The sequence below is a fragment of the Rhyacophila brunnea genome, unplaced genomic scaffold, assembly GCF_057557595.1.
Source record: "Rhyacophila brunnea isolate RB1 unplaced genomic scaffold, BYU_Rbru_1.0 scaffold_20, whole genome shotgun sequence".
Lineage (NCBI taxonomy): Eukaryota > Metazoa > Arthropoda > Insecta > Trichoptera > Rhyacophilidae > Rhyacophila > Rhyacophila brunnea.
The window spans coordinates 10,014,275-10,031,034 of record NW_028232860.1 but is presented as its reverse complement, the minus strand read 5'-3'; the positions used below and the strand labels follow the sequence as shown (position 1 = coordinate 10,031,034).

The window sequence follows — 16,760 nt, the reverse complement described above, 5'->3', positions numbered from 1 at the left end:
CTGCTCTGAGATTTAATTACCATGCCCTACGCTTAGGATTAGCACCTCTTGCAATAATTTGAATTAGATGGTTTATGAAAAATCGCAAATAATAAGACATCATAGCAGGCCGCCATCTTGTTTGTGTCGCTATGTTTCAATGCAATTTTATAAAATTGTATTAAATTTAAAATGAGACACGTTTGCAAATATGTTGAAATTATTTTGTGCTTACCCTTCATATTTTTTTAGGTTTGCTTATCGCCCTGATGTTTCTATTAGAAAAAAATGGATTATTCACCATACATAAAATTATTATTTGACAAAAATGTGATTCACGCATCCCATGCTTTCCGGTGCGATAATAAATAATATTGCCTGACTCATAGTATGTAATTCTAAAAAAAAAATATTTACAGTTTGTTAAAAATATTATTTATTATATGTATTTATTTAATATGCGTGAGTCATCGTGCCATTTTTATTAAAACAATGATTGCAAGTGGGTGATTCATTTGAAATTCTAAACAAATGCAAATTAAACAATGTGCACACCTAGAAGAGTTACGCATTCAATTGTTATTAATCAGTCGACAAATTGAAATAATTGGGTGCGTTATTATTTATTTTAATGATTTTTTATTATTATTTTCTGTCGATCCGAAAAACATGAAATTAACATTATACAATTTGACTTTGGGTGATCCTATGTAATGGGGCTCCTAGCGTTTCACGTTTATCACCTTCAGGTCTGTGGTGTAGGTTTGAAAGAGTGTGTGCGATTTTACTCCGGCTCTTGAGGAGCGCCGGTTGAGGGATTTTCCTCTAAAATTTCAAGTGGTGTTGTAAGGTAGATTTTAAGTCTTCAAGCCCTCAAGCTCTCCTATCCCCCCCAGATGAGGAAGGAATAGGAGAGAGGACGCTCTTCGGCATTCTTAGCCTCCCCAACTCGAGCCACCGCCGCACCCGTCATGCTCCAGCGATGCTCCAGAGGTTATTCTGATCCAGGGGCTGTTGACATCGTTTCGGAATTGCCGGGGGAGGAACGAGGCAGAGTTCGTGATTTTAGGCGACGTACAATCCAGCTCCAAGCGAATGTCGAAGAGAGAAGGAAACAACAAAATTCCGGGACTTCAACCCCGCTCATCAAAATTTGAGCCGCGGTGGAGTAAAAAACTCCGGGAATGGGTTTGCAATACTCTCGGCCAAAAACCCTGCTGCTGTGATTTGATCTAAAAGGAAAGTTTAAATGTTAGTTGCTTGTTTGCTGTCCGATGTGGGAAGCGTGCTGCGTCCCAGTGGAAATGATCCTCTCCTTCATGCCGGTTGGCTTGGCCGTTATGCTCATCAAAATTGGAGCCATATAGGGCGGTATTGATTTTGATCTGTGAGGCTGTATGTGGTGATTTGGCTGCATGGTTATGAAATCAGAAGAGTATGTTAATTTTGTGCATAGATTATTTGGGTTTGACTTTTTTTCTTGAAATTGTCTTATATTCTGTAGTGATGTTTTTATCGTAGTCGTTTAGGTTTTTAATAGAGGGATTTGGGTGGTTTTTCATTGATGTACTTAAAGAATTTAGCTGCTAATTTTGGGATATGGTCTTCGAGGGGGTTCTATTTTTAAGTCCCTGTGGAAAGTCCCTGTCGAGGGTTGTGCCTCGAACGAAGTTAGGGGCCTGTGTGATTAATCTGAGGTTTACGTTTTGTACTAGGTATCTGCAGTTTTTTGGTGTGGTACCGTGTGCCCATTCATGGCAGGCGTAGGTCATGATTGGTCTGATAATTTCTGTGTAAAGAAGGAGTTTGCCTCTGAGGGAGAGTTTGCTACGTTTAATTATTATAAAATCGTGAGTAGACTAGGTCAAATAGGTAGGTACTATATAAAAATCTGTGGTTTTAACTTCGCAGCTTAGGAGTTTTATTTTAAATATTTAGAGTGTAGTCAATATTTTTTGTTTATGCTCTAAAGATGAAAACTTTCCAGGTTTTTAAATAAAATTTCATGACTTTTTTCCCAATGTAAAGTTCTCGCGCATTTTTTATGCTTTTACCTGCTGTATGAAGCATCGAACTGAAAAGTAATACAATGAACGACTGACTACCAGCTATAATATTGTAATTTGTTTGTTATTGTATGTGACTTGTAAGGAATGTTCGGCATTTCCGAAAGGATTCGGGAACAACACGCGACCGAGTCGTGAAACGGAACTCAGACTTCGCGCCAAATGTAATGAGCCGAGGCAAAAGCGTGTCGTGTCCAAAGAGTCACTTTTAATTTTCTTTTATTTTTTATAAAAATGGACATTGCAAAGGATCTGTACGACGAATGCTTATTATTAATATTGTCTTTATATTTACCAAAGACAATACTTTTAATGTATTTGATTTAGTTTCAATTTCGAATGGCTAGGTACTCGGTTCGTTATGATGTGTGCGCATAAAGTTGAAAACTTACTTGAACTTTTACAATAATGATTTGTCGTCAACCATTTTTATTAAATAAATTATTAGATTAATAAAATATAATTCAGATTGGCTCTACCCACACTACATTTTAATCTACACTACATTTTAAAGCAGGGTTTTGAATGTGTGAGTGTTCTACGAAAATGAAACACATTGTTATAGACGTGCAATAATGTGTGTTGCAACCTTCAAATACACCAATATTGCTTGAGCTCAGTGCATAAACCGAGAGCAGTTGTCAGAACGAAAAACGAGCGTATTTTTGACACGTTTTAAGTTTATTCCATATTCTTCCACACTCGATATCGGTTGCCTGTTACTCCCACACCCATTTCAGTTCCCATTAATTCTGTGATCCCTGAGTTACACAATTTGAGATAGATTCATAGTAGGTATATTATTAATGCATGCTGACTGTCGACTATTTTTGGTTGCTTGGATCTTTTTATAGTAATTATATTATATATTCGTTTAGTCATTGATTTAAAAAATGCACAAGAAGAATATACGTATATCTATATCAGTGTTTGTGAACCAGTGTGTCACGAGGATAATAATTTAGGTGTGTCGCGATTTTTTCTCGAAAATTATACTAGGTGGTATACCTAACTAGAAGGTCTAGGTGGTACCCATGTGGTATACAAACGCATTATTGTTTTAAAGTGTGTCGTTAACTTAACTCAAATATATTAAAAAAAACACTGCTTTATATTATACTATTAAAATAACGCAAAGGTTTTTTGATATGGCAAACTTGATTACATAATATGTTACAAAACTAAATTATGAAAAAAATAGTAAATGTAATGTACCTAATGCATTAGGTAATCTGCCTGTATCCAGAGCTTATTTTACAGAATCTTGTCTAATCATTCTTTAAACATAATTTTTGGTCTTCTGTAAAATACGTGTTAGGTTACAAAAATGTATTAATTTACCATCACAATGACTGAATAAATGATAATTAATGACATTCCAAAATTATTGTAATAATTATTTACAATTTTTAATGCCCGTGTTTCTACTACAACCCTGGATAGGTATGTGAATTTTATGAAATTGTAATAAATTATGACTTGTATCTAAACCGACAATCCTACTAATTTTCGCGGTACCAGTTTTTTTGGTGGCATCTTTTGTCAAAACATAATAAAATTTAATAACAAGTATCTCCGACGCCTGATACTGGCACTGGCAGCGAAGCGGCGCCGGAGTTCGCGGAAAAACGGCTGTGGAGGAGGCGGCGCCGTCGTCGCCCGGCGAGACCTCCGGAAATGCCTGCGAACCAACACCCGACGCCTCGCGCCCCACTTTCGTTTTTCGCACGCCTGCAAAGTGTTGTGCCTATTTTTTTTTATTCTTCATGCGCGTTTATTGATTGCTATCAATAATACATGTAAGATATAGATAGGCACTTTTCTGTTTGGGTGAAGATAAAATGCTATTTTGAAAATGCTTGCATTTCCTACTTGTTTATGTGGCGACTTGCGGATGATGCCGCACACTTTCCCCTGAAGTATTTCAGTATCCCCATATCGTAGTTTTGGCCTCTCTTTAGTATATACTTGCCACATTATGTCCTCATGTATTAAATTTACTAGTATCACATAATATAATATCGACTGAAGGAAGGAAAAAATACGTAACCCTCAGATTTAAAAAAATATGTTTTATCGGATAATAACGTTGTACCTACCTAGACGACTAAAATACACATTGTGTCCAAAGGATAAAAGCAATTTTTAAAATAAGTGAAGTGAGAAAAATGACTGAATCATTTTTGTTGGTTTTTTTTTTAAAATTAACTCAATAATTAATATCAGATTAGGAATATAAAAACCAAATTATTAATTATCACGCTCTTCACAGATATGTCTATTTTGTATATTGACTTTGATCGAAAACCATAACAAAAACTCTTTTTGTTATGGTGCCGCGTTTGCGCTTTTACTAGGTTGGATTTTGCATAGACAATGCAGTGCATATCTGGCAAAGCCAAACCGACCTAGTATTCTCTCCAAGGCCATTAGCCCTAACAAGAAGGGCTCTTCTCGTCGATAATTGAATATACTAGATTATTTCAAAACATAAATCACTATATTGCACGGCCAGGGAGAGTGACTTGAAGATTGTACTAATATATTTTTCAACTGTTCACTAGGTACATAGGTACCTACTTAAACTTTACTGCAGTTACAATGGACGTAAGCAGATTATCTCAAACGTCGTGATTAATAAAGTAATCATATTTTATGTAATGTGCGAAACCCATGGCTAACCACAAAAAGCTAATGACACGAGCTAAAAATAGGTGGGTATAACTCGTTAATCAACATGCTCTTTGAGTTAATTTTTGAATACACTGGTACTTGCAAAATAAGTCAGAGTATTCTGCCTCATTTCATTTGGTCAGAGGACCGCCGCCGGAAATGGTTATCTTTTTTTTTTGCGATTCTGTCATGTTTCGATTAAACGAATGGTTTCATGCTGTAAAGAGTTGACTCTGTGGTCGATTGCGTTTCGGCTATAATAAGTACCTAGCCTATATTGACTATGGTTTCATTTCGTGTAGTCTGTTCAATTTCTATATTAAGTATATTAATTGTAGGTATTTATAATTATAACTAAACGCTTGATAATTACAGGATAATATATTTCGTGTAAATATTTACATTATGGAAATAATTATACCTACCAATAATTGCTTATCCTTATCTAATCGCAATCTATTCTTAGATTCGCTATGATGCTTTTGATTAAGTATTTATTATTGCGATTCATTTTACGTTTTCTAATTTATTTTTATAAAATACATTAGTTTCGATACTTAATTTGTCTGTTTTGTTGAAATAGTTATAAGCTATTTTTCAAAATTTTCAGAATCATGAAAATAAACTTATGATAGTTGTTACGTACGAACTTTTATAAAAATGCCCTTGAAAATATTGTTGTTTTACGTACTAACTTGGTAGGTAGTTCTAGCAAGGACCTACGTAGACACACCTGTTTTACCTGCTTTTTGCAATTTACACGCAAATACGTCAATGTTTTCATGTTTATCGTGGAAGTATCAAAATAACAACGCGTAGGGCGTAGACGTAAACCATTACTAGGCAGGAATGGCAATAACCTAATAGTATGAATTATTTATTACGTTATCTATTTTTCTTGTTTTTGTTGATTCCTGCACATCTATTTTATACACAAGACTGCTATCGGCAGCTATCGAGGATAGTTTTTCGTATGTTTGTATCGAAGTATTATAATTGTTACAATAAGTTAGCCGTCTAAACACTCAAAACTGTCTTATCTCGCTCTAAAAGTTAGCAAAGCGAAGAGAGGTGCTGTTAAAACATGGCACTTATTGTAATTGTTACAATAAGTGCTAATACTTCGATACAAAACTATCTACCTTCGATAGCTGCCGATAGCAGTCTCTTGTATATAGAATAGATGCGCTGATATTATTGATGTTTGATGTATGGGCTGTATGGCCGTTTTATAATTTTTCGCAATATTCTTTTCATGACGCATCGTTGTATACACCGGGTACTTCCCGATGAATGCGTTGCGCTGTTTGTCTTCCGAAAATGAATAGCGAAAGTAATTTTGGCCCTCGGCCAGTTCCGGCGGCGAATTTTCAACGTGTCATTCTGCAATTTACACGCTTTGATAGGAAAATATTTGCGAATGGGTAACCTAGGCACTCATCTACTTGTGCAGTATTTTACTGTGGAAGAGTTTTATAATATGAAAATATCCATCCATTCCATTTTTTAGTTTACTTTTGTTTAGGATAATTACTTTGGTCTTACGATATCGGCGAGCAATGTTGTAAATAAATGGCAGTAAAAAATGTTTGATTTCTACAAAATCAGCATTTTAAAAAAATACGCTGGATTGATACAGAATTATTGTTTCGTAACCAATAATTAGGGCATGCAATTAAAAATGCAGATTTGGTTATTGTCATCTTTTATTTTGTTACATTATAATGTAGTTATAAAAGGCTAACATTTAGATTTTCAAGCAAATCTGATTTACCTAATCTAGTTTTTTAATGTGTCATTTTGACCTGCTTGTTACAAACGCGCTAGACTTGACGCTATATTATGTACGTATTGGTCGTGTATATGCTTAATTAGAAAATGCTAGATCTGATAAAATAAACGTTTATTTAGTAACACAGTGTGTAGAAGTACCTAGTTGTAATATTATTGGAATTTCTTATTTCAAGTAACTTGTGGTCTAAATGAATTTTAACGGTGTTATGTTTACCGATATTTGACAGTGACGTTCTTCTCGCGGCGGAATCAGTATTATAATTAAATTTATTCAAGCTGACACTATGTCTCCCACGCGAATAGTTGGCATGTTTCGATTGCGGGGCCGGCGGTGGCTGCGCTCTGCCCCCAAATGCCTGCTGCATCCCACACTCACGGCGAATGCTGATTGCCGGCATCAATGCAACACCTGATCTCACCTGGGCCCTAAGCACCGAGAGAAACCACGCCTTTACTCGCCGCATATGGCAGGCGGCCAAAAATCGCCAGCCAGAAAACTCCGCAAACCGATTCGCGCCGTTTAGAATGTGCCGTTTCGCGGCGCCGACGGACAGCCGTCGCGACGCCTCCGCGGACGTGACGCTCACGTTCTGAACGCCACCTCGTCTATCCTGGACTAAATGTAGACACTCGAAATCACTACGAGGCCCGCTGCCTCAGCGAACGAACGAACAAACGATCTTATACAATTATTATCAAAAAAGTAGTTTGACGATTTGAAAAAAATTATAATCGAACAATTTATAAGAAAACAACGAATAACTTATATTCACCGTCAACACGAATTTCGCGCGATCACTATACGAACGTACTATATTCGAGTACTACTTGCTACCTGTCAAAAAAAAAATTACAACGGCGCTGAATATTTCTGTGACTGCTTCAATGAAAACTTTCCACTACGAAAACAATATGGATGCGAGCGAAATCGCCAACATTCTGGCCAAAGAGCTATTGTTCCATCAGGTATTTTGACAGCATGGTTGAAGCATTGGACCCAACTAACAACTCCTGTCTAACAACACTATTGCGCAGTTTGCTTCTTGTGACCAACTAACAAAAACGAGAAAAACTGGCGAAGAAGATCTTTTGTTGCACGTTTTGTCTATGGTTTTGATGTGAGAATTCCTCCCCCCACCACAAGTTCATCAGCTGTCATAATAAACATTTACATCTGCATAATATTATAAAAAACCTGTCACAAATACCCAATTAATAACAATCATGTAATCCACATTTTTATTGTAAATAGGATAACATTGTATAAATATAAATAATACTTGTTATTAATATTATTTATTGTAAAATATATCGACATTCATCCAAATCATCCTTTAATTTGTTTTATTTTGTCCATACTTCCTCCGTTGTCATACCTATGTTTACGTAATTTAATAATTTTTTATATTAAAATCCTAAAGCTTTTTCACGATTATCTAATAATATGTGTTAATTAATTAACATTGACTATTTTATAAATTATATTAATTCGCACAAAGTTGAGTGAAATGAATTGAGATACCTATTACACTAAAGTTTCTGTTCTCTACCTATTGGTATTCATTGAAGACACGATGATGTCATAGTTGTTTGGGGTTTTTCGTTTTGGCTAAGCCCACCTAATTATAATGGAGATTTTCATTCGCAATCAATTATCGGTATTTCTAGTGAAATAATTTTACTATTAAATTATTATGACTCGACTTGCCTAGTATCTATTAAGACCAGGGTGGGCAAACTTTTTGGATGGAGGGCCAAATTCAAGAATTCAAAATGGGCGGCGGGCCGCAAGTAAAATAGCATTTTTAGATATACACTATTTATTATCATGAAAAATAAACATTACAAAAAAATTAATGAAATCTCAGGTGTTAATTTTGTAGTTCTCAAAACTGCTTGTAAATGGGCATCGGAGATATTTGATCGTAAAGAATTTTTATTGAGGTTCATGATCGAAAATGTTTGTTCACATTTATATAGATTGATCCAAAAATAATGAACATTTTTCTTGCATAATCTTTAAGTTGGTAGAATTTGTCTGTTAAGGGCATTGTAAAATTTGGAGATTTCTTCACGACGATGCAATTCTCTTAAATCAGTGTCACACTATATATCAATAATCTCAAGTTGTAGTTCTGTCGGTACACTATCAATATCTATTGAAATCGATGTTCAACATAGAAAATAGTGCTTAAATAGTGCGAGACGAGACGCAAGGAAGATGTACTGAGATAATACATTTACGAAACAACAAATTCTTCAAATTTTAATCTATTGTCAATATTTTTAAAAAATTATAAAAAAAGTTATTCGTAATCAAACGTACAATTAATGTTGGCGGGCCGCAAAAAATACCCGGCGGGCCACATGCGGCCCGCGGGCCGCAGTTTGCCCTCCCCTGTATTAAGACTAGGTATTAAAAGTATGTATGCCACATATAGAGTTAAATAAACCATGGTTTGTCACACGTGGAGTTACTTATTACAGTTGAATAGTTTATGATATAATTTCTTCTGGAAAGAAAAACTCTACTATCTTATGATCATTTTGAAGATGGGTTATGCCCCGAAATAGCTGTCAACATGAATATAATAGAATAAACAAAACATTTTGTTTTTAAAACCGTATAATATTGTATTTGAATATTAATAAGGTACACTACTTAGTGAAACACAGTTACGAGTTTTCAAGACATGTAAGGAATGTTATAATATGAATTAACCAATATATTATGATATATGAAATAGATACAGTGTTTACATGAATATAAAGTATTGTTTTTACATAATATGTGTTTGTTTATTTATCCAATTTTAAGAGGTAATTTTATTACCGAATGTAAACAAAACATATCGCACTGTGAGTGTAAAACCAAGGCATCTGCAAAAGACATATTTTAGATATATTAGGGTTTGAAGTCTTCGTTTTGTTAGGAGAAACAGAGTTTCTAAAAATATTTGGTTTATATCTACATTATATTGCATGTTCTTTCAGTTACTTCACTTTTACATTATCAAGTTCACGACTTTTGCAGTTGTTTTGCATTTAATCTCGAAATTGAAAAATTTGCACTTGCCTTGGTTTTACACTCACGGTGCGATATTATGCATCGATATACTGAAGAAATAAAAGCAGTAATCGTCTGTTTTTTTATACCAATCATAAGTATCATAATAATATTATACTATTGTTAAACCATTTTGTTTTTGATTTAGATTGAAATCTGATTGTTAAATCATTAATAAGTGTGTCAGCCTGAAGATGAAGCCTCCTCAGGTGGCATGATGTTGATTCCGCATGAAATTTTCACGCACTTGATTATGATTTTATGCTTGTCCTTCGAAAACCACAATATAAATCCTGTTTAGTTGACGAAAAATCAAGATTAACAAATAATATTGTGTATTTTTACAGACTAGATTTGCATTGCCTTATCATTTTGTGACTAATGTACGGCCTTATTAATAATATCTGTTTTCCTTGTTACAGTTAGCGAGTTTGGACGGTTTAAACTCGGGTGTGCCAACACGCACGACGGCTACCCTAACGCCGACCACGCTTCGCAGCATCGAGCAGACATTCATCGAGCTGCAGTGCCAAACGGAGCAACACTCCAACCAGGCCGGCTTTGTGCCCCCCTCTGTTGCACCTAACAATTTAGGTAAGCGATGTGGTAGATCATCTTCCATTCGGATAGAGCCATTATATATATTATTATGAAATGTCAGCCGTATATCATTTCATATTCGTAGCAAAATATACACTTGGCTTTACTCTTATAATTTTTTGTCAGGGCTTTAATAAGAACACCCGAAGAACCCTACGCTTTCAAAAATGTTATTTCTTTCAAACCTTCCTACAAAATTTTTTATCACTGCATATCATTAGTGTTACAACCCTAAAAACGTTTTTTATACAAAGAACCAATCACTACATAGATTTAGATTTTAGATGAACAATCATATAAAATCGTAAAGGACAGGCCGATACTATATTTTTTTTATTTACACCACTAATCTCCACTAATGCGGTGAATATAATTTTTTCAATAATCTCAAAAGTCATGGAAGTATTCAAAATAATCATTCGTGTAATTACAATACCTATTTCCATACAATACTATTGTTAATTTTGCATACAAAAGTGACACTTGCATCAGCGATTTTTTTTATACAGAAATCACAATCCTGATTGAGTTTGAAGATACAACACCTTTAGAATCGACTACGTATTCCATTTATAGTTATTGATTTAAATCAATACCACATACAAACTTTCATTATAAAACAAACTTGAAGATTTTCATAATTCATTTATTTGCAGTATGGAACTTACACATCTAAAATTTAACAATTCAAATAAGTGATACATTCGTTCTTAATGTTTTTCTGCCATGTGAAGTAATTTTTGGATGCGCCGGTTTTTAAAATATTTTTGATAGTTATGTCTAACAGTTGTTTTTTGTATTATTCCAGGTGTGCAACAAACAACAGTGGGTTTCACGGGGGGATCGCTGCGCGTGTCCCCGGGCCCGTGCAGCGAAAACAGCCTCAGTGGAGACAGCGATTACTCGCCTTCTCCACCCCCACTGCCCACCTCCACCGCCAGACGACGAGGAATGGGCGGCCGCAGACCTGCACACGCTCAGCCTCACCTCTCGCCAGAAGAGGAAGAGCGCCGGAATGTTCGCAGAGAACGTAACAAAATGGCGGCCGCCCGATGCCGCAAGCGCCGTCTCGACCACACCAACGAATTGGTCGAAGAAACTGAAGGCTTGGAGAGAAAGAAGCAGAATTTACAAGCGGAGATTCGCCAACTGCAGACAGATAGAGAGGAACTGCAGTTTATTCTGGAGACACACCGAGCTTGCTGCAGACTGCAGACCAGCAGAAGAACCAACAGTCCGCCTGACGTGAAGCCAGCCTTCCAGATCCTAGCCACCGACCGCAAGAGGCTTCTAGATGCTGAGTATGAGGCTGCGGCAGAGTATGTGAGGGTGAAAGAGGAGGCGTCGGAAATACCTATAAATTTGGACAATGATGTCTTCACGTCTCCGCAGACAAACAAAAGGTGTGTATTTTAACTCATTTAGTGCATTAGTTGGCCATTAGATATAATAGGATGATATTTAAATGTGGTAATTTATTAGTAATTATCTGGTCAGCAGTGAATGTGTTTTAATAAGTAAATAAATATTACGTAAGCCCATTTCCAAGTTCACACAGTGGAGAAGTGAAGTTTCCATTCCCCATTAGGAATTGGTGGTTTAAACAGACGTACCATACATCTCAATAATTGTGACTGGAGGTCATTAGTATTATAATCTACAATCTAGATTATAGTTGATCGCAGGCGATGCGTTTTAGAAACGGTCTTGATAAATGAAATTTTGCTATCCAACACTAAAAAATTGAAACACTATTAATCAACTAAAACGAAATTGTTAAAAAATTAAATAAATGTAAGTACTTATATTATTATTAAAACCGAAAAAATAACATTCATTTTGTTATGGACTGCAAAAAAAAATTTACATATTCACCCTGCGTGGTCTGTCTGCTTTTAATACCTATATATATCTCTTGTTTACATTTACTGACCTACAAACTAAATTATTCCCGTTCTCTTTTCCAGAGTAATGCTGTCATCCGCCAACCCTCAAGTAGTCTCATCCCCCGCCCAGTCTCACGGATTGTCGGGCAAACCGAACCGACCGAACTTCCTCAACGTGCCTCTCAGTCTGACCCCCGCCCAAGCGCACGGCCTCAAGAACAATCCTAACATGAGCGAGGTGGCCGGGATTGCCATCACCACGCCTTCCAATGGCATTCCGTTCAACTTCGACAGTCTCATGGAGGGCGGGACCGGACTCACTCCGGTGCAGCCGTGCGCCACTCAACAGCAGAAGTCTCAACCAGAAATTGGATCTCCCGACAACATTGGATCGAACAAACTTGTCAGTCTTTAAAACAAGTGATCTGATTCGTCTTTTAGTATATATTTAGCTCTAGTCTGTCCGATTTAACACTTGATAATATGAGTGTTAAGTATGATTTGACTGTAATATTTCACCCCGCCGTAGCCCTGGTAGCAATGGGCTATATGCTAGTAATAAATTAAACAAGCAATCTTGATGACTTTGTTGACGAGTTAGTAGCGTGGTGAGCTTGGTATTATCACCATTGCTATTTTGATTAAATAAATTGACATGTTTTTCTTTTAAAATTATATGTGTACTATTGGCCGTGTGCAGTGCAGGTAAACTAAACTGTCAATGGAATTTGACTTCAGACAAATAAACGCATGATTATTATTTAAAATGTGTTTTTAATTGAGTCGCTTGGGTATAGATTGATGGATGTAATGAACAAATGATGAAGACAATGTCGTAATCAAAGCCTTAATTAAATGTGCTGGAAATTTTAAAATCTATACCTGAATTACATAATAAATAGAGTGTTTTGTAACTTTTACAAATTCTACCAAAAATTAATAAACAAATATTTGATTTTATGATCTTGTTGATACATTTGAGCTGCTCACATTCTAAAATCTTGGATGTAAAATTTATATTCTGATTTATTTCTGACAGCCGCAACCAACCATGATGTAGTCTTGGTTTTTGTGATAAACTCAATGACATGTTCCGCCATACCTTGTTAGATGTGTAATAACGATGATAGAACGTAATATACCAGACGTTACTTATTAACAGTCAAAATGTATTAAATACTTTAATATTATAACAATCATACACATGGTATGTAATTAATTACAAAGTGTATGTATTAAAACTTTGCCTTTTGAAATTGCTAATAATAATAGATCTGTATTTGCAATTTTATAATATTTTAGGTACCAAAGTTTTTTTACATGCTTATTAATTTTCATATTCAGAAGCTATTTACATTTAGAAAAAAAATGATTTTTACTACATTATCAATACAGATTGTTTGAAAATAGATTTTTAATAAAAGTAGCAAAATAAAAATGGAAGTATGTAGTAATAATTAATAATGACAATATTTTTGAAATCATTCAATAATATCAATGTTGTTTATCTGCATGATTATGACTTTACCGTTTATATTAAAACCACTCGGATCAATCAATCAATCAATAATTATTTTTGCTCAGATTCTAAAGTATTTCTTAGGAAAAATTTACAAGGTATTTTAGAAATTGATTTTTTTATCATTACAGGTACATACTTAGCATTTTTATGTATTCATTAGAAGCTTTTGAAAAAGAATTGTATTTATTGAGTACAATTAAAGTACATTTTTTCGGTGCTTTCATAATGTAATAAGGAAAAGCTCAATTTGAACTTGCTAGTTGTAATATTTTTATGTGTGGTAAAAACACATGAGAAATCAATATTGAATAGTAGAAAGGTTTTATGTGATAATTTTTGGCCATCTTTTCTATCGTAGGTTATAAATCTAAGCAAATTAAAGACACCAGAGTGCTTTAGCAAAATATTCATTAATATTTAAATAATAAATAACTCATGTATTCCCTCCTAAACGCTGTCTAAGGGTTTTATTTTTTATTTATATGAATACTTAGGATAATAATAATTCATTAAACATATAATACTTTTTATACATGTTTATAATAAACGTTTTGATAATATTTATAACTTATCTAAATGTTATTTTATTATTTCGCATATGGAGAGTGTCAAATTATTGTAAACTGCACTCTCTATTGGTTTAATTATACAAGCAGACTTCCCGACCTACGCTAATCGTCATGGACAATTATTAATTTTAAATAGTAATATTACACGCAATGCTTCAGGTACCATTTGGATCGTCTCGACACTTGGTTCTTCTTTCTTAACAAATGCTTTATTGCCAATTCTCTCATATTTTTATACTTTGAACAGCATACTGGAGATTGTATTTTGACAAGTAAAATTTATAAGTAAATTTTTGTTTCATATCAAATTGTGAAACGAGTTCATCGGCAATCTTATTGTTATGATGGGTAATATCAACATAACATAATTGACAGCGCACGCCGCGCATTTCTAGGAGTGGGAACTAATGCGCCTTTTGGTAATCTTCGAGACAATCGTGAGGTTCAGTCATTGAGTCAGATCACGACTCAATGATCAGTAATATTTTTTCTTGATCAAACAGTTGGTGGAAGTCGGCGAGTCTGCTTATTTAATTGAGCCATATCATAGATTTATTCAAGCCAAATACTATTATAATTTTATCCTTGAATATACGGCAATAATAGGTTTATTTTTAAATGAGTATTAGTCAATTTAAGATTACGACGAAAATATTATTTTCTCAAATTTAGAGTGTTGCCTTAACAATAAATATTGTTGGAATTTGCAACTGCAAATCAAAATATATTACAATAACTACGGCGGAAAGCCCTGGTGATCTCGTTTTATATGATTATTAAAGCAATAATGATAATATTATTATATTGTGTAATAGTGTACTGTGACTTTTTTGAAAGTTTATTATGGATAATTCTACGTATGTATTGATTTTATATGCACACAATCACAGTAAAGTAATTTTAACGCGACATGGAATAATTTGAAGTGACTATATTTTTTATATCTTTGAATTAACTGTGTTAGTGGCCTCCATAGCTTGTAATTTTATTAAGAAAATATATTTATGCTCTTCAGAAACTTCTTTTATTTATTTCTTTAAAATTATTCTACCATTTTCCCGTTCCTTATTAATGGCAAAGAATTGAGTGATTATTTAGCTTTTTCCAGAAATATTCTATGGACACAATGATTTCTTCCAGATGGGCTCAACTGTAGCTTCTCTATCAAAATACCTGAAACAATTCAAGTTTGACATAAATTCACTTTGTATATAAAATAAATTTAGCATATTTACTTATTTTTTCAGAGTTGGCATAAAAATTAGTTTTTTATTGATCACTCTAATACGATTAGGGTCAATCTTTATACAAGAAAGTTTTCTTCAACATCTTTGGTTAAACAATACATACCTGCAACAGCATTGCTATGAACAGCGTGAATTGATTTTTCATTTCATTTGTAACTAATGAAATTGAAATGTGTGGACATCTTTAAATACTATTAAATTAATAGGCTAATTTCTACACAAAAATGATATTAAGAATAAAGTTCATTCTGCTCCCTATATTATATTAGGCAGGCCATCATGAAGGCCCATTGCGTCATAGGGAGATCGAACATCCCTTGAGTATACACTAAATAACAAAAGATGGTGGTCAGTCTGACCCTTCGACTCAGTTCAAGCCTCAGAACCCACCCACCCTAGGTATTAAAAAATAATAAATACCAAATCATTGAGATCAAGGGTTTAGCAAAAAAGATAAATTGCCACTCGAGGGAACTGCATCAATCATCCAAGCTCCGAGATCCTAAAACCACAAAAAGACAACCCATGCTGCACAAGCCCTCAAACAGACCTGCCACGACGCAGAAGTAGACATCACAAATCCTGATTATGACTGCGGGGAAAAAAAACCTACGAAGACGAAGACCTGGGTGAGGAGGCGGAAGAAGACTGCAGTGCCGGATGCAGAGAAGAGGAAAAACAGCACAGCGGGACCTGAACCGACGAATACCCTTGTTTTGGACGCACGGAAACTTTTTATAAACTTACTAGAGATAACTTCATACAGACCTCCAACCTGGTCTTGGTCGGTCGCGAAGCCACCGAGGCCAGCTTCCATATCCATATAAAGAAAAATTCATGCAATCCTACAGATAATAACTTCATTTGGAAGGGATACAGGCCAAAGTTTGCCTAAGCGCCCCTAAATTTGTATATGTCCTAAGTAGTAAATTTGATTCGTTCTTTTAAGTGGATTTAAGACCTAATGTATATTTTCGATGCTAAAGCAAAGTGGACGCCGCCCCGCCTGTGAAAAAAGTAAGGGTAGACACACACAATATTTTATATGTTTCTAATGTTAGGTGGAGAATGGAGATACTGCGATAACTCTCGACCATTAGGTAGGTATATCAGTAATTATTTTTCTTGGGTCATGAAATCAAAAAGATTACAGACTCTAGCCAAAGTAAAAAGATTGGACTCCAAATCTCGTTGGTTAGAGTAAAAAAGTTATAAAAATTAAATAATTATTTATATGACTACTATGGCATTATATTTTTAATTAATATGTAAAACGCATGCTTAATTATTACTCTTAGCGGTTTTTAATTTGGTAAAATATTAATTGAATACCGATAATAAAATAAAATTAATATTG

At 34.6% G+C, this 16,760-nt stretch overlaps 1 protein-coding gene across 3 annotated transcripts in view; it reads left to right on the top strand.

The window, feature by feature from the left end:
- The window catches only part of kay (transcription factor kayak), a 63,600-nt gene extending 49,546 nt beyond the window's left edge, over window positions 1–14,054 (top strand). For 2 of the 3 annotated variants that reach the window (XM_085948383.1, XM_085948384.1), the window contains exons 2-4: window positions 10,002–10,173; window positions 10,988–11,582; window positions 12,147–13,723. In XM_085948383.1, coding sequence (XP_085804509.1) covers window positions 10,002–10,173; window positions 10,988–11,582; window positions 12,147–12,480 — 1,101 coding nt within the window. In that variant the 3' untranslated portion in view covers window positions 12,481–13,723. Of the gene's footprint in view, window positions 1–7,150; window positions 7,479–10,001; window positions 10,174–10,987; window positions 11,583–12,146 lie in introns of those variants that run through there. The other variant, XM_085948385.1, reaches the window with a different exon arrangement.
- The last annotated feature ends 2,706 nt before the right edge of the window (window positions 14,055–16,760 follow it).